The sequence below is a fragment of the Curcuma longa genome, chromosome 16 (assembly GCF_044706935.1).
Source record: "Curcuma longa cultivar G26 ecotype Majalengka, Jawa Barat chromosome 16, ITB_CL_G26_1.1, whole genome shotgun sequence".
NCBI lineage: Eukaryota > Viridiplantae > Streptophyta > Magnoliopsida > Zingiberales > Zingiberaceae > Curcuma > Curcuma longa.
In genome coordinates this window covers 12,016,157-12,029,250 of record NC_133876.1, presented here as the reverse complement: position 1 = coordinate 12,029,250, position 13,094 = coordinate 12,016,157, and the positions used below count along the sequence as shown (strand labels likewise).

The window sequence follows — 13,094 nt, the reverse complement described above, 5'->3', positions numbered from 1 at the left end:
TAAATGCTATACTAAACTTAAGAAATAAAATCTTGAACATATTTATGACCTTAAACAAAAGAATTGGATAACATATTTAAATATGATCCATTTTGATGCATTTTAATATTAGTCTAACATCCCAATGTAATCAACATTTAATTAGTAGTGCCCATTTAACTCTTTATCGAGTAAAAATTAGGAGTAAAAGATAAGTACAAAAACCTCTATGTTCAAAAGATACTTTTAAGCTTTCATCCTTTGTAACTTGTCAACTAAAATAAGACAAAAAAAATTAATACCTATTTAAAGAGACAAATTCAAATTCACCACTCCCTTCTATTTTTAAGTATCTTGTAGAAATCAAACTTACAAACATATTCATTTGACTCAATTTAGTTAAAATTGCATCATATTTGGATCATGAATCTCATTCTTTCTATCAAATTGGTTGGATTCTCATCTCTTTGGACACCGTGCACGGGTAAGAGGTAAAAATGATTCTCATACAATGAGAGTTTAAATTTCATATTAGATATTTTTGAACACTCGTATAATTTGAACCACTAGATGATATTGAAATATCATACTAGGATCCACCTGTGAATTTTAAATTTATCTAGTGGACGGTTTGTGTGCAAAAGCTAGATATCTGGATTAATAAAAAAAAAATCTAAATTCTTACCAAAAGAAGAGGAGATGAAATGGAATAATTTCAAGAACTTGGGGGTGTGTATTAATATTCATCAAATTCCGAGGAGTGAAGTGGAATTTTGTTAAATTCTTGGAGGGGTAAAGTATAATTTTGTCCAGTTGGAGGAGGTTGGCGTCTCACCTGCCATATTACCGCCGACGCCAGCATCAATGGCGACGAGCCCATGACAAGGATTTGAGACCAGTCGAGAAGAGAGAGACAGTGTGTGGGGAGCAAGGAGCAGGGGAGGGAGTTTGATTCCTCGTGGTGGATCGCCCTCTCTCTCCGCTTCCGTTGCTTGCTTGAATTTTTCAGCGGTTCGATCGCTTGGGCGGGGAGGAAGCGGGGAGGAATTCCAGGTAAAGAAAAAGATTTTTTTTGTCTCCCCCTCTTATCTCTTACGTTTTCTCTTGATTGATTCAAGGATTACGTTTATTATTTGGTTTCTTCCTGTTTCGGATCCGGAAAGGCAGGCATCGCGGCGTTGGAGGTGGAATTGGGGGTTTGTTTACACGCACATTGATTTGGCGGCGCGTTGGGATTCTTTCGGGAATCTTCATCCGGTGCTTAATGGCGGTGGGGAGCAGCTTCGATCATTGGCAAAAGGATGTGTTCTTTTCCGCCGCGGAGGAGGTCCAGGAATCTGCCGATGCGTATGCCCTTGTCTTGATTTTGGATTTCATGTTGATTGATTCGTGAACAACAGTGAACCGATGGATTTCTGATGGCAAAGGAAACTCTTTTGTTTTGTGATTTCAATTTGTTGAGGAATGTTGCATTTGGTCATTGTTGTTCGTTGCAGATTGGAGTCTCTGTACAGAATTTGGATGCGATATCTCAAAGATGGATTTCCTTCTGGAGCAGAAGATGAATTGCACAGGGAACTTCATATTGCTCTTGGCACTGCAAAGTGGCAGGTGGTTCTTTCTCCTCAACATTAACTATTTGCTTTTCTTCGAAAATTGAATTGAATTGCTAAAAGTGTTGCATTTGCAGCTAGAGGAGTTTGAGAAGGCTGTCAGATTGAGCCATGAAAACTATCCATCTGAGGCGAATACAATAACCAGACATGAACATTTCATGGAGGCGATTGGGAACCAAATTTCTCGTATAGAGAAGGCTCTTAGAGATGAAGGGAAACAACCCCTGCGATGGATACAGTTAAATGCCGAAGAGCAAGATGATCTTGCTCTTTTCCTCTCCGAGGTGCCTCTGAACTTGCAAGATTCTTCGCAAGGAATTTCTCAGTCTGAATGCGCAAAGGGCTCAAAGGACACAGTTGTTCCAAGAAATTCTCACAAAAGTGTGGAGCAGTTAAGTGGACTGAGGAGGACATCGAGTTCGGTGGATGAGAGTTCTTGGAAGATTGAAGTATCCGATGACATAGAAGCAGATAGTCGTCAATCGGTCGAACCAATGCCAGAGATGCGAATCAATCCATCTATTCTCAGTCGTCTTTGGAAAAATGTTGAATCCTCTAGGCTTAGGTTGTTCAGGAATAGCTCCAAGAAATTCAAATCTGAAGAGCAGCTTCAATTCAGAAATGGGTTCTTAAATTACATGGACATGAAGAGGATTGCTTGTCTAGCTCAGGTTAGATTCTATCATTGGACATGTAAATTCGGTCTGCTGAATGTGTCTAAAAATAACGAAATCCCCGATATGTGTCTATGCTTAGTATGAATAAGCACATTCTTAGCTTGTTCGAAGATGTTTAATGATATTTTTCATATGCGGGCATTGCGATTGTTGTATAATTCTCATGTCTTGTGTGTTTGAGCAGCGAATTAGCAGGTTGACCGAAAGAAGTAGGAGTTGTTTTAAAGCTACTAGTTCTCAGCAACTTGCAGCGAGGATAGAAGTCGTCCAAAGACAAATACCGGGAAATCGATATCAGCAGTTTGGTCCATCCCTAAGACTCGCTTTCTTGCTACTGCTGAGTATAATATTGATCGGTGAGTTGTTCTTAACGATATAGCTAGAACTGTTAATGCCTATGCCATATGATGATGAGATCAAGGTTAGCTATTTATAAATTTTGTTACTCTTTTGCGTCTTTTGGAACGACATATATTGTTGAGTTGGTCTTCATGATAACTGTTAATGCCTTATATGATGAGATCTATGTATTCCTATCATTCATTTGTCATGTGTTGTCCCTAATGATTTGTAGTCGGTTACTTGGATCTTGAACTCTATGCAAGGTTTATCACCAAATTATAAATTTTGTTACTCTTTTGCATCTTTTGAAACGACATATATTGATCAGTGAGTTGGTCTTCATGATCACGATAACTGTTAATGCCTACGCTATATGATGAGATCAAGGAGCTATTAGTCATGTTCTTACTGACCCTTGCTTGTATTCCTACATCATTGTCATGTGCTGTCCCTAATGATTTGTAGTCGGTTACTTGGATCTTGAACTCTATGCGAGGTTTATCACCAAATTATAAATTTTGTTACTCTTTTGCGTCTTTTGAAACGACATATATTGATCAGTGAGTTGGTTTTCATGATCACGATAACTATTAATGCCTACGCTATATGATGAGATCAAGGAGCTATTAGTCATGTTCTTACTGACCCTTGCTTGTATTCCTACATCATTGTCATGTGTTGTCCCTAATGATTTGTAGTCGATTACTTGGATCTTGAACTCTAGGCGAGGTTGGTCTTCATGATCACGATGACTGTTAATGCCTATGCTATATGATTAGTGAGTTGGTCTTCATGATCACGATAACTGTTAATGCCTACGCTATATAATGAGATCGAGAAGCTATTAGTCATATTCTTACTGATCCTTGCTTGCATTCATGTCTTTGTTGTTATCGTCATGCGTTTGTGTTTGTCCCAACTATTTGGCGTCGGCTACATGAATCTTGAACCCTATGCAAGGCTTTATTTGGTGTTGGCTACATAGATCCAAATTTTTACAAGCTTACTAAGCAATGATTCATTTGCTTGCAGTGCCATTTGTTCTGTACTCTACATGAAAGCTCTGAAATTTCTGCTGGAAGAAGGTACTTTACCTGATCAAGCAACATTCTTGCCGAATCGAGCACTCGTAGACACACAAATGCATCGAAAGTTTATTATCCTCTCGTAGACCCTTTTAGTGACAACTCTTCGTCTCGAAACAGTTTCAGCATTCACATAAGCATGGTTCCATTCATTTTGTTTCGATATCAAATCGCAAAGAATTAGTTAAACCTTTCGAGTTTTCAGTCCGCGCGAAACTGTAGGATTGTTCATGTTCTACATCTTGCATTGGATTGCTCTTTATCCACAACTAACACTTGGCCATTGATTTACTGAACAGGGTACTGCTGCAAATTGATACGAACAAGCGATAGGAGTTTGCATCTCGACACACAACAATCTATTGTATTCTTTGTATTTAATCCAATTTGTTAAAACTTCACCTGCAGTGTATCAAAGTTAATGCATTGTGAGTATGAAATTAGAGTTCAAACTGTTGATGTATCATTGTTGCAAATATTAATACGGAATTGTAATTCTAGAGCCGTTAATTTGGATTGCTGGTCATTAAATAATTTTTGTGGATTAGATTGAAATTTTATTAACTCATTTTAAGATGGATTCAAATGGAATGACCTGTCTAGCTCCGTGACTCGGTTGAGTCAACTTGTGATAGACTTAAGTTGATCCGTCAAAAAAAATTTAAAATTAAAATAAAAATTTGGAAATTACAATTCAAATTTAAAAATTTCAATTTGATCTGTTTAAACTGTAATTAAATTTAAAATTTTTAATAATTTTTTATTTTTTAATAGATTCGTAGGTTGGTCCGTCTAATTTACAATCCGTCTTCAATTGAGGTAGAGATTTTTCAATCTTTCAAAATCAATATACAAAATTAAATTCTAAGCTAAACATGCAATATCTAGCAGACTAAATCGAACAACTATAAAGGTCACCCAACTTCTAAAAATCTATCTAAAATATATTATCATTTATTATTATTTTCTTCGAACCTTCGTCTACAATGAGGGACACAAACATCTCCCCATCCTCATCACGATTTCTTCCATGTGGAACTATAAAGGTTACACTATTATCGTTACGCCGCGCTGAATATTTATTGTAAAATCATTTCAGTTTATTTAGATTTTCGATAATTTTAGGAAATTTTAGTGCGTATCACAGTAGGGTTCTTCATCTATTTATTTTGTGAACAGACTACAAACTCAAGAACTGCACTGTTTTTGAATTATTATTCACTTGCATCACATTCCATGATTTTATTATTTCATAAACAAATATAAGGGACATAATGTAAAATATTGCAACAAGACTCAAAGAGACATTTTCAAGAGAAGAAATACCTTTTTAATAAAAATAAAAATATAATATATGCTTGAAATATTTTAGTTTAGGCAGGTACAATGGCTACCATGATTTGTAAAATTACCATCCGGATTAAAAAAATACCAAATCACTCCTGAATCGTTTGAAATCATCTTTTACAGTGAAGTCAAAAAATACCAAATCACCTCTGGATAATTTGAAATCATCTCTTACAGTAAAGTCAAAGTAGAATCCTTGAGATTACTTATGATAGATAGAATTGTTTTTATATAGAATGAATTAATACAATCCATAATACAAACGATTCTAACAGGAATTGATATTCATCTATTGATTAAATATATATTTATATAAATTATTTTTTTTATAGAATGGATTATAATAGTATTTAACTATAAAATTTCATGAATTTTTAATTAGATCATATAATTCTACAATCCAATCCTACTAATTTGATCCTGCGGCCCCAAATCGATCTTGCATAGAATCACAATGCTAATGATAGCTACTAAACTACAGACTCTTCACATCAGACAGCAATAATTTCAAGATTTTTCATGAGAAATAAATATATTAAAACAACAAAAAATATTAATTCACCCACCATATTTCTTTATTTTTTTTACAAAATTTAACCAAGAAGAGGGATAAATATAATGAAAAAAGAGTTTAAAAACTCAAGACAATTTTAACAAAATAAAAATGATAAATTAAGGTGTCCATTGTGCCTTGGAATGACTAGTGTAAGTACAAAGATAATAGCCTCATATAATCAAGACATATTCCCTTAAGCTTCTTGCTGTACTAAATAATGAAAATGTGTAAATTAGCACGACGAGATACACGAATATGATAATAATAATTTTTTAAAAAAAACTATCGAACGACTAAAAGAATACCACAATCCAAGCAGTAAATTAATTTGGGAGGAGAAATCTTTTACTTTTTGGAGAAGAGGAGAGCTCTTGATGGAGGGAGGAACTCTCACCATACATCTCTTAAGTATCTCCCTTCCATTTGCAAACTCTTGATGAAGCTTTCTGTTTTGGAGCTATCCATACCTCCCTGCAACAGCATCATCGATAGGTAATGTGGTTATCTGAAAACAAACACTCCTATAACGAAAAACCTGTAAACTAAATCAGAGCCTTGCTAATGCTAATGAAGAGTCCGAGGTTTGTTTGCGACACCCTATTCGAATAAGAAATAAGCAATCCAATCCCCTCGGTTGTATGATTGAATAACTAGATTGAGAGATTCCAATTTCCATTCTCATATTAAGGATCACAATTTCCTCTCAACCGATAGAGAATTCGATATCAGAATACGGATATGGAAGCGGATCTAATAAAATTACTCAGACCCAACACAAATACCCTATTTTTATTGAATTATATTTATTTGGATATGATATTAATTCTAATATACTTTTGTCGAATGACGGTAATTGGATGGAATAAAAAAAATTATTAGTATAGAGAATATCTAATCCTCTTATGAGTATGAGAATAAGGATGGATATCCTATCCTACGATGGGTATAGAAATGAGGATAAAAGTTGAATACTCAATGAGGAATGGAGATCAGGATGAATATACTAAATGAGGATGACGGAGGATATGGACTCCGACCCAAACCTGATCCATTGTTATCTGATATTATCATTGTTTAATGTGTTTTAATGTATTGATATCATTTGGTTCAATTTTGATACAGATTAATATTTAGCTAGTTGTGGTGGAATTGTCAATATTACATTTTCGATAGTTTATCAGTAAGAGGCTCGAGCTCGACTCGGTTCATTTTTCCCTAAGCTCGAGCTTGGTTCGAGTTCGATTCGAGCTTTAATTCTTAAGTTTGAGCTTGATTCGTAATGCAATTAAATAGTTTGTGAACGGCTCGAACTCGATTCAAAAATAGTTCATTTAAAAGTTAAATGAGCTTAGTTCGAGCTCGATTCGTTAACATATAATTTTCAGATCGTTAAACAAGCTCGAGTTCGAACTCCCACACACACGAGCCTTTTAACAAACATGTTCGCAACCCTCTAAACAAACATATTCATGAGCTCAGGAATTAAATACTATTAAACTCAAACTCGGCTCGTTAACTTAACTGAACGAACTCAAATGAATTTTTTTTGAATCAAGACCTAAATAGCTTGCAAGCAACTTGACTCATTTACACCCCTAGTTTATGCTTATATTTGAGTGTATTTATATTTGAGTGTATTTATATTTCAAACATGAGTGTTTTAGTACAATGAATGAGAAAGGGTGCAGACAGACTATTTTCACATACCGAGCCTAAGATTCAGAATCCTTCATGAGCCATGCATGGTTGATTCCAATTCATTAAGGTAATTTAATCAAGATCGGCATGTAATTAAGTTCAAGGCTTGTTAGCGTACCTGTTCTTGAGCAATAGTATGAAGAAGTCTGTGAACATCTCTAGCCATGCCCTTAGCATCTCCACACACGTATACATATCCACCTCGAGAGATGATATTCCAAAGTTCCGATGCCTGGGGGCAAATTTAAGAGGTTAAGTATTAGGATAAGAGATTAGTCGACTAAATATAACATGAGATGGATGTCAGAAGTTTTATCTAACTTTCTCGGTCATTTTATGTTGCACATATTGTTTAGTTGGACCCTCACGGGAGAAGGCCACAATCAACTCAGAAAGGGCGCCTGTTTCGACAAAATTGTTCAACTCATCCTCGTAAATGAAGTCCTGCAAAATTAACAGCATCAATTGAGATGAAGACAGGAAGACAAATCCCATAAAATGTATCGATAAGTTACCATTTTGCGGTTTCTGCATCCGAAGAAGAGAATAGAATGACCAAGTTCCACCCCATCTGTTTTCAATGCCAACCTTTCCTGTGAATTGCAAGCATTCATCAAGTCAGAACTGGCGCCGCTTAAGAATGAAAGTGAAGCTGAATAGAACAGTGGAAACCTGTAAGAAGCCCCTGAAAGGTGCCAACCCTGTGCCAGGTCCAATCATGATGATAGGTACTGAAGGATCAACAGGTAGTTTAAAGTTCGATTGCCGCACAAAAATAGGAGCCCAGCTGCATTCTTGGTTCTCTTCCAGTGAAATTGAATCCTGTCAAATAGAGAGTTCCATTTTATAACACCAAAATAAGGAAGAAAACAAACTTAATAGTTTGGAAAACTGCCTCGAATGGCTGATTCAGTCGATGCAACATTATGTTTCTTAAAAAAATACAAAACCTATGCACTGATCAGGGATGGAAATGACAGAAGAAAAATCTGAAAGTAAAAGAAGATTGCCATAGTTTGATTAACAAAATGCATGTTGATTCTTTGAAACAATCCAAATCATTTCAATAATATTCTGTTTGATCTGGTTTACTGAGAAGGTCAAAGGTTTGAGCCTGTATAGCTTATAATCCAAATATAGTTTATTTTAGTTTAGTTAGTGAAGCTTTTCTTTCCTCATTAGTAGTTGTTTATAGTCTGGCACTTGGTTGCACATTGAAATGAAATTTAGTAGAAATTTTATTTCATTATCCATTCCACTAGAGTATTATGTTCTATATCTTATTAATATTGCCTCCTTTCAATTACTTGAATGCACTAAAAAAGTACCTTCATCCAGGTGGAACAAACCCCTTTATGAATCCTGCCAGTTGGTGTCTTTTCATAAACTAATGCACAAGTGACATGGATTCTACTTGGTGCCATCCTGAATAGCAAACAATTGACAGTTAAGTATTATATATGTTGCAGAAATGAAACAACGATATATGATTACGAAATTGAGTACCACCTCGGAGAAGAGGAAATAGAGTAATATCTTGGCTGCAAACGTGGGGCTACTGCAGCAAAGAAGACTCCTAGAGGAGGCTTTGCAGAGGGAAATTCAGCCATGACTTCAAGAAGACTCCTCTGATTAGCGACAATCCATTGAGAATATTCATCCTGCACGAATGCAATTGTGCTCGAGTAAGAATTCCATTCAAACAAATATACAACAAAAAACAGTCACGGTCCAGAAAAATGCTAACCTTTCCAGCAGGAGAAGCCAAAGATTTAAGTCGCTCAGCATCACTCGGATCTGTTGCGTGTGCAGCAAGGGCAAGTAATGCACTCTGCAAGATTGACACAAAAGCCTTATATATGGATTTATGAACAAGAAAAAAAAGTAATGGCTGATATGAAATGAGAAGCCACCTTTTTAGGTGAATTTAGAAGATCAGAGTATCGAGTAAGAGCAGTTTTAAGAGTGCATGGAGATGGGAAAGGAGGTGACAAAGAGCCTCCAAGTGGTGTGCCATCCTCCCTGTCGGCATGAATAGAGAAATATGTGTCAGGTGAATAACCTAACAACTTTGCAGCCTCCTCTACAATCTCAGAACAGTTGTCCGCAAATACACCAACATGGTCTCCTGTTCCATACCTGATAATAGAATGAATCCACAATGGTTAGCAAAATTCCAAATTTATTAACCTTAAACAAGCAGGAGATTACTTCAAAAATTTGGCTACTTGTTTAACAAGAGGCCAGCAAAAAAGGAAAAGCAATCCAGTGCAAGAATGCAGAACATATCAACTTATGTAATATAATAATGATTAACATACAAAATGAAAAACTTAATCTTAAGCATTATGAATGTGAAGATGAAAAAAAATAGAGGAAGTAGCCACACAATCACTAAAATGGGCTTGATATTATGTGTAATAAACAATGAAAAAAAGAATAGGAATTTCACTCAACATGACTGATTGCTAGACTATCCATGCAAATTTTCCTTAAAGAAAACATAAGTATTTGTGATAAAATGAGGGTCAAGAGTGTAGATGTGGCCACATAATTATTGCTTGTGGAAGGTTGTCCCATGGTAATTTTCACAAATTTAAAAAAAGTTCTATGCAATAAGTAAAGTTCACGAAGGATAAGTGTCACTACTATGGTGCCCCGGGACCAACAGAGTTTAGATGTCTTGTAAAAGTGTTGTATGCAAAATCAAGAACATCATTCTAAAATTTATAATTGCATTAGTATCAGATGTACATGGTCTTTAATTAGGCTAACAGCTGTTCTTTAATAAGGACATGTATCAAATTCGGAACTATGTGATTGAACTTTAGAATTAGCTGGCATTTGCACATTAGTGGCCTCAACACATTTCGCATGTGTAACAGATTTCCTTCCATAATATATTTTATTATTTACTCAAAACCAAATTCATTGAGGGGAGAGCATTGCTAGAAGAAATTTAAAATGCATGTCATCATAAAGATAAATAAGAAATAATGTTTCAGAATGATACAAATTATACACGTACGTAAGGCCAGTGCCACCTATGTCGAACTCCAAATGGATGCAGGATCGGTCCGAAGCTGAAGTATGAAGCTCTCGTCTCACAGCCACATTGGACCTAGAAGATACACCCCACTTGTGTTAGATATGCATTTCATGGACAGGAAAATCCTAACCAGTACTGTTTCCAAATTGTCTTTGTAAAGAGCATCTCTACCTGCAAGGATGTTGTATGTCGTGAATAGCATGGCCATTTGCAATACTCAAACTTTTGTCCAGATATGGAACTTCTTCTGGCTTGACAAATACAACCCGGTATTCAGGAACAGCAGCTGTATAAGGAGTAGATGCGCCTGTCTCATTTTCGTCTTGAAGCAACTTATCCAACTCCGGCCAAAGAAGCTCCCTCCTGAAAGTACAGTTGTATTTCATATTCCACAAAGGAGTAATGAGATAGTGATGGCCAAAAGATAAAAAAGAAAAGAAAATTCATAAATAACCGTAGCTAACAGTGGAATTTGGATGGCATGCATAAAAGTTTGCTGATACTACATACCATGCAGAGAAGTCATCCTCAATACACTGATCATCATCTCCCAACCCCACTTGGACAATTTGCTTGGCACCTATGTAGAGCAAAAAAAAAAAGACAGAAGAATATCCAAGTAAGAATGATTCTTAACTTCATTAAACACATCTACAAACTTGCACATGACGACTACATTACAGTTGTATGCATGAAACTCACAGATAACATGACTAATCAAATGTTTCTTAGTAACTCCTCATACCATGTTGACTTTATAAGTTTTAGAGTAATAATTAGTCTACAAAGCAAGTTAAATTCTCTAGAAAAATGAAATGCATGGACTTTGAGGTTGCAACTGAAGATAGGATTTAAAGTCAGCTCAAGTAGTATATATGACTTAGTCAAATCACAATCTTAATAAATCGAGTATATACCTTGCTCATGAAGCAATTCATCGACCACCTTAGCAACCTTTGCAAGGACACAATACACAGATATATCAGCCAAGCAATTCCCACAAAAAGAATACTGACAATTTCATCATGCCAAACCTTATTAAAATGTTCATATTGCCGATTGCCCAAACCAAACACACCATATTGAAGATTTTCCAACCGGGTTCCTCTCTCTTTCCCCTATAATAAACTCATAATCAGCAATCAATCAAGGCAAAAGGATTATTGTAGAATAGATTAACTAAATGTGCATGCTTCCAAAACCTCTGTAAACCATTTGTAGAACCGGGCAGCATTATCAGTAGGCTCACCATCTCCATACCTAACGAACACAAAGGGATCAGCTCAAACTTTGAGGAAACTGATTGTTTATACAAACCAAAAATTCCTGGCTTTCAACTTACGTAGCCAAGAAGAACAAAGCCAAGCTCTCCTTTTTCAGGTTCTCCTCGTACTCATCATCCTCAGAAGCATATTCATCCTATAATTGAGGAAACTAACTACAGATCAGTAACTGAATCAGTAGTTTTCGAAATATCTGAAACATAAGGAAGATGATCTTACGATATCCACGACTTTAAATATGGCATTAGGGTACCGTGCCTTCGCCTCCTCAGCCAGCGCCTAGAAGGGAAAAGGCAAAAAAAAAAAAAATCTAAAGTTATGGGAGAAAATTTTAAAAAAATGAACTACTCAGATCAAAACCCTAACCTTCGCGAACCCCTCAGCTGTCCCGGTCTGCGTCCCGAAGAAGACGGTGACCTTCTTCTTCCCTTCGTCCTCCTCCGCATCCACCTGGGTCTTCACCACCAGCGGCTTCGGCGGCTCGGCGGGCCTCTTTCCGCTCGATCGCCAGACGAAGAAGATCGCCGCGCAACCGACGAGCACGGCGACGACGGTGCTCAGGACGGCGATCAGCCGCCGGGCATCCCCGGAGCCGGAAGCGAGCCCATCTCCGCCGGAGAGCGAGGTGACGACGGCCGACAAGAGATCGAGCGGCGACGGCTTCCCGGAACCCGTCTGCATCTTGACGGATCGAGCGGCGAAACGGAACCACGGATCTCCGATCGCTCTCTCTCTGCTTCGATTTGGGAGAACGAGGTCGAGGTCGAGATTGGGTTGGCGATGGGGAGGAAGGAGAGGAGAAGTTGAGTCGCCTGAAGACGGCTCTCTCTCTCTCTCTCTCTGCTCTAGATGAGGTGTCTTCGATAAGTCAACTATCTACGGCGTAGCCTAGGTGGTCAACCATGAAGTAAACAGCGGCGATCGTTTTCGTGACGTAGGAAACTTTGTCCTTGACAGCGGAATTTTGCATAATGCCCCCTGTAGTTCCAGAAATTTATAGAATACCCCCGCCCCGACTACCCACACTTATAACTGTCAAGTTGGATTAGGGTCCGTCGGATTGATCCGTCCTGCCAAATAATTTAGACAGATAAGGTTAAAATTTTATTAACCCATTTTAAAATGAGTTCAGATGGATTGACCCGCCTAGGCTCGCGATCCGCGTGGATTTGCCCACGATGAACTTGAGTTGGTCCGTAGATTGAGAAAGTTTATTTATTTATTTTATATTTTAAAATTAAAATAGAAAACTCAATGAATGTGTTTGATCCATTTAAATTACAATTCAAGTTTAAAAATTATAATTCAAATTTAAAAATTTCAACTTAATCAATTTAAATTATAATCCAATCTTAAAATTTTTAATATTTTTAATATTTTTTTAATTTTTAATAGGCCCGTAGATTGATCCGCCTAACCCACGATCCGTCTTGAGTTGGATTGGATTGGAAATTTTTTAATT

The 13,094-nt window shown here is 36.8% G+C and overlaps 2 protein-coding genes across 3 annotated transcripts; one reads left to right on the top strand and one right to left on the bottom strand.

Moving 5' to 3' along the window:
• Positions 1–860: 860 nt before the first annotated feature.
• LOC141847750 (uncharacterized) lies at positions 861–4,181 on the top strand. Of its 2 annotated transcripts, none has more exons than XM_074735826.1 (7): positions 861–1,032; positions 1,147–1,326; positions 1,476–1,590; positions 1,670–2,266; positions 2,457–2,628; positions 3,647–3,699; positions 3,999–4,181. In XM_074735826.1, the coding sequence occupies exons 2-6, from the start codon at positions 1,244–1,246 to the stop codon at positions 3,670–3,672; spliced, it is 993 nt and encodes a 330-aa protein (XP_074591927.1). In that variant the 5' UTR covers positions 861–1,032; positions 1,147–1,243; the 3' UTR covers positions 3,673–3,699; positions 3,999–4,181. The 2 variants fall into 2 exon arrangements, with proteins under 2 accessions (XP_074591927.1, XP_074591928.1); XM_074735827.1 differs by having other exon boundaries at positions 1,143–1,326.
• A 1,512-nt stretch (positions 4,182–5,693) lies between these two features.
• LOC141847159 (NADPH--cytochrome P450 reductase 3-like) lies at positions 5,694–12,457 on the bottom strand. Its single transcript, XM_074735142.1, has 18 exons — positions 11,999–12,457; positions 11,852–11,911; positions 11,692–11,768; positions 11,552–11,609; positions 11,384–11,467; positions 11,267–11,303; positions 10,860–10,929; positions 10,521–10,712; positions 10,329–10,421; positions 9,214–9,439; positions 9,048–9,131; positions 8,810–8,961; positions 8,629–8,725; positions 7,973–8,122; positions 7,816–7,893; positions 7,622–7,744; positions 7,419–7,532; positions 5,694–6,073 (listed from the first exon to the last, which is right to left on the bottom strand). The coding sequence occupies exons 1-18, from the start codon at positions 12,311–12,313 to the stop codon at positions 5,993–5,995; spliced, it is 2,091 nt and encodes a 696-aa protein (XP_074591243.1). The 5' UTR covers positions 12,314–12,457; the 3' UTR covers positions 5,694–5,992.
• Positions 12,458–13,094: the final 637 nt, after the last annotated feature.

Coding starts and splice junctions, on each gene's coding strand:
- LOC141847750 (XM_074735826.1), top strand. CDS start 1,244: ATGGCGGTGGGGAGCAGCTTCGATCATTGGCAAAAGGATGTGTTCTTT. Junction 1,591..1,669: donor TTGGCACTGCAAAGTGGCAG/GTGGTTCTTTCT, acceptor TTGCATTTGCAG/CTAGAGGAGTTTGAGAAGGC. Junction 2,267..2,456: donor GGATTGCTTGTCTAGCTCAG/GTTAGATTCTAT, acceptor GTGTTTGAGCAG/CGAATTAGCAGGTTGACCGA.
- LOC141847159 (XM_074735142.1), bottom strand. CDS start 12,313: ATGCAGACGGGTTCCGGGAAGCCGTCGCCGCTCGATCTCTTGTCGGCC. Junction 11,468..11,551: donor TCTACAAATGGTTTACAGAG/GTTTTGGAAGCA, acceptor AGTTTATTATAG/GGGAAAGAGAGAGGAACCCG. Junction 6,074..7,418: donor ATACTATTGCTCAAGAACAG/GTACGCTAACAA, acceptor ATGCTGTTGCAG/GGAGGTATGGATAGCTCCAA.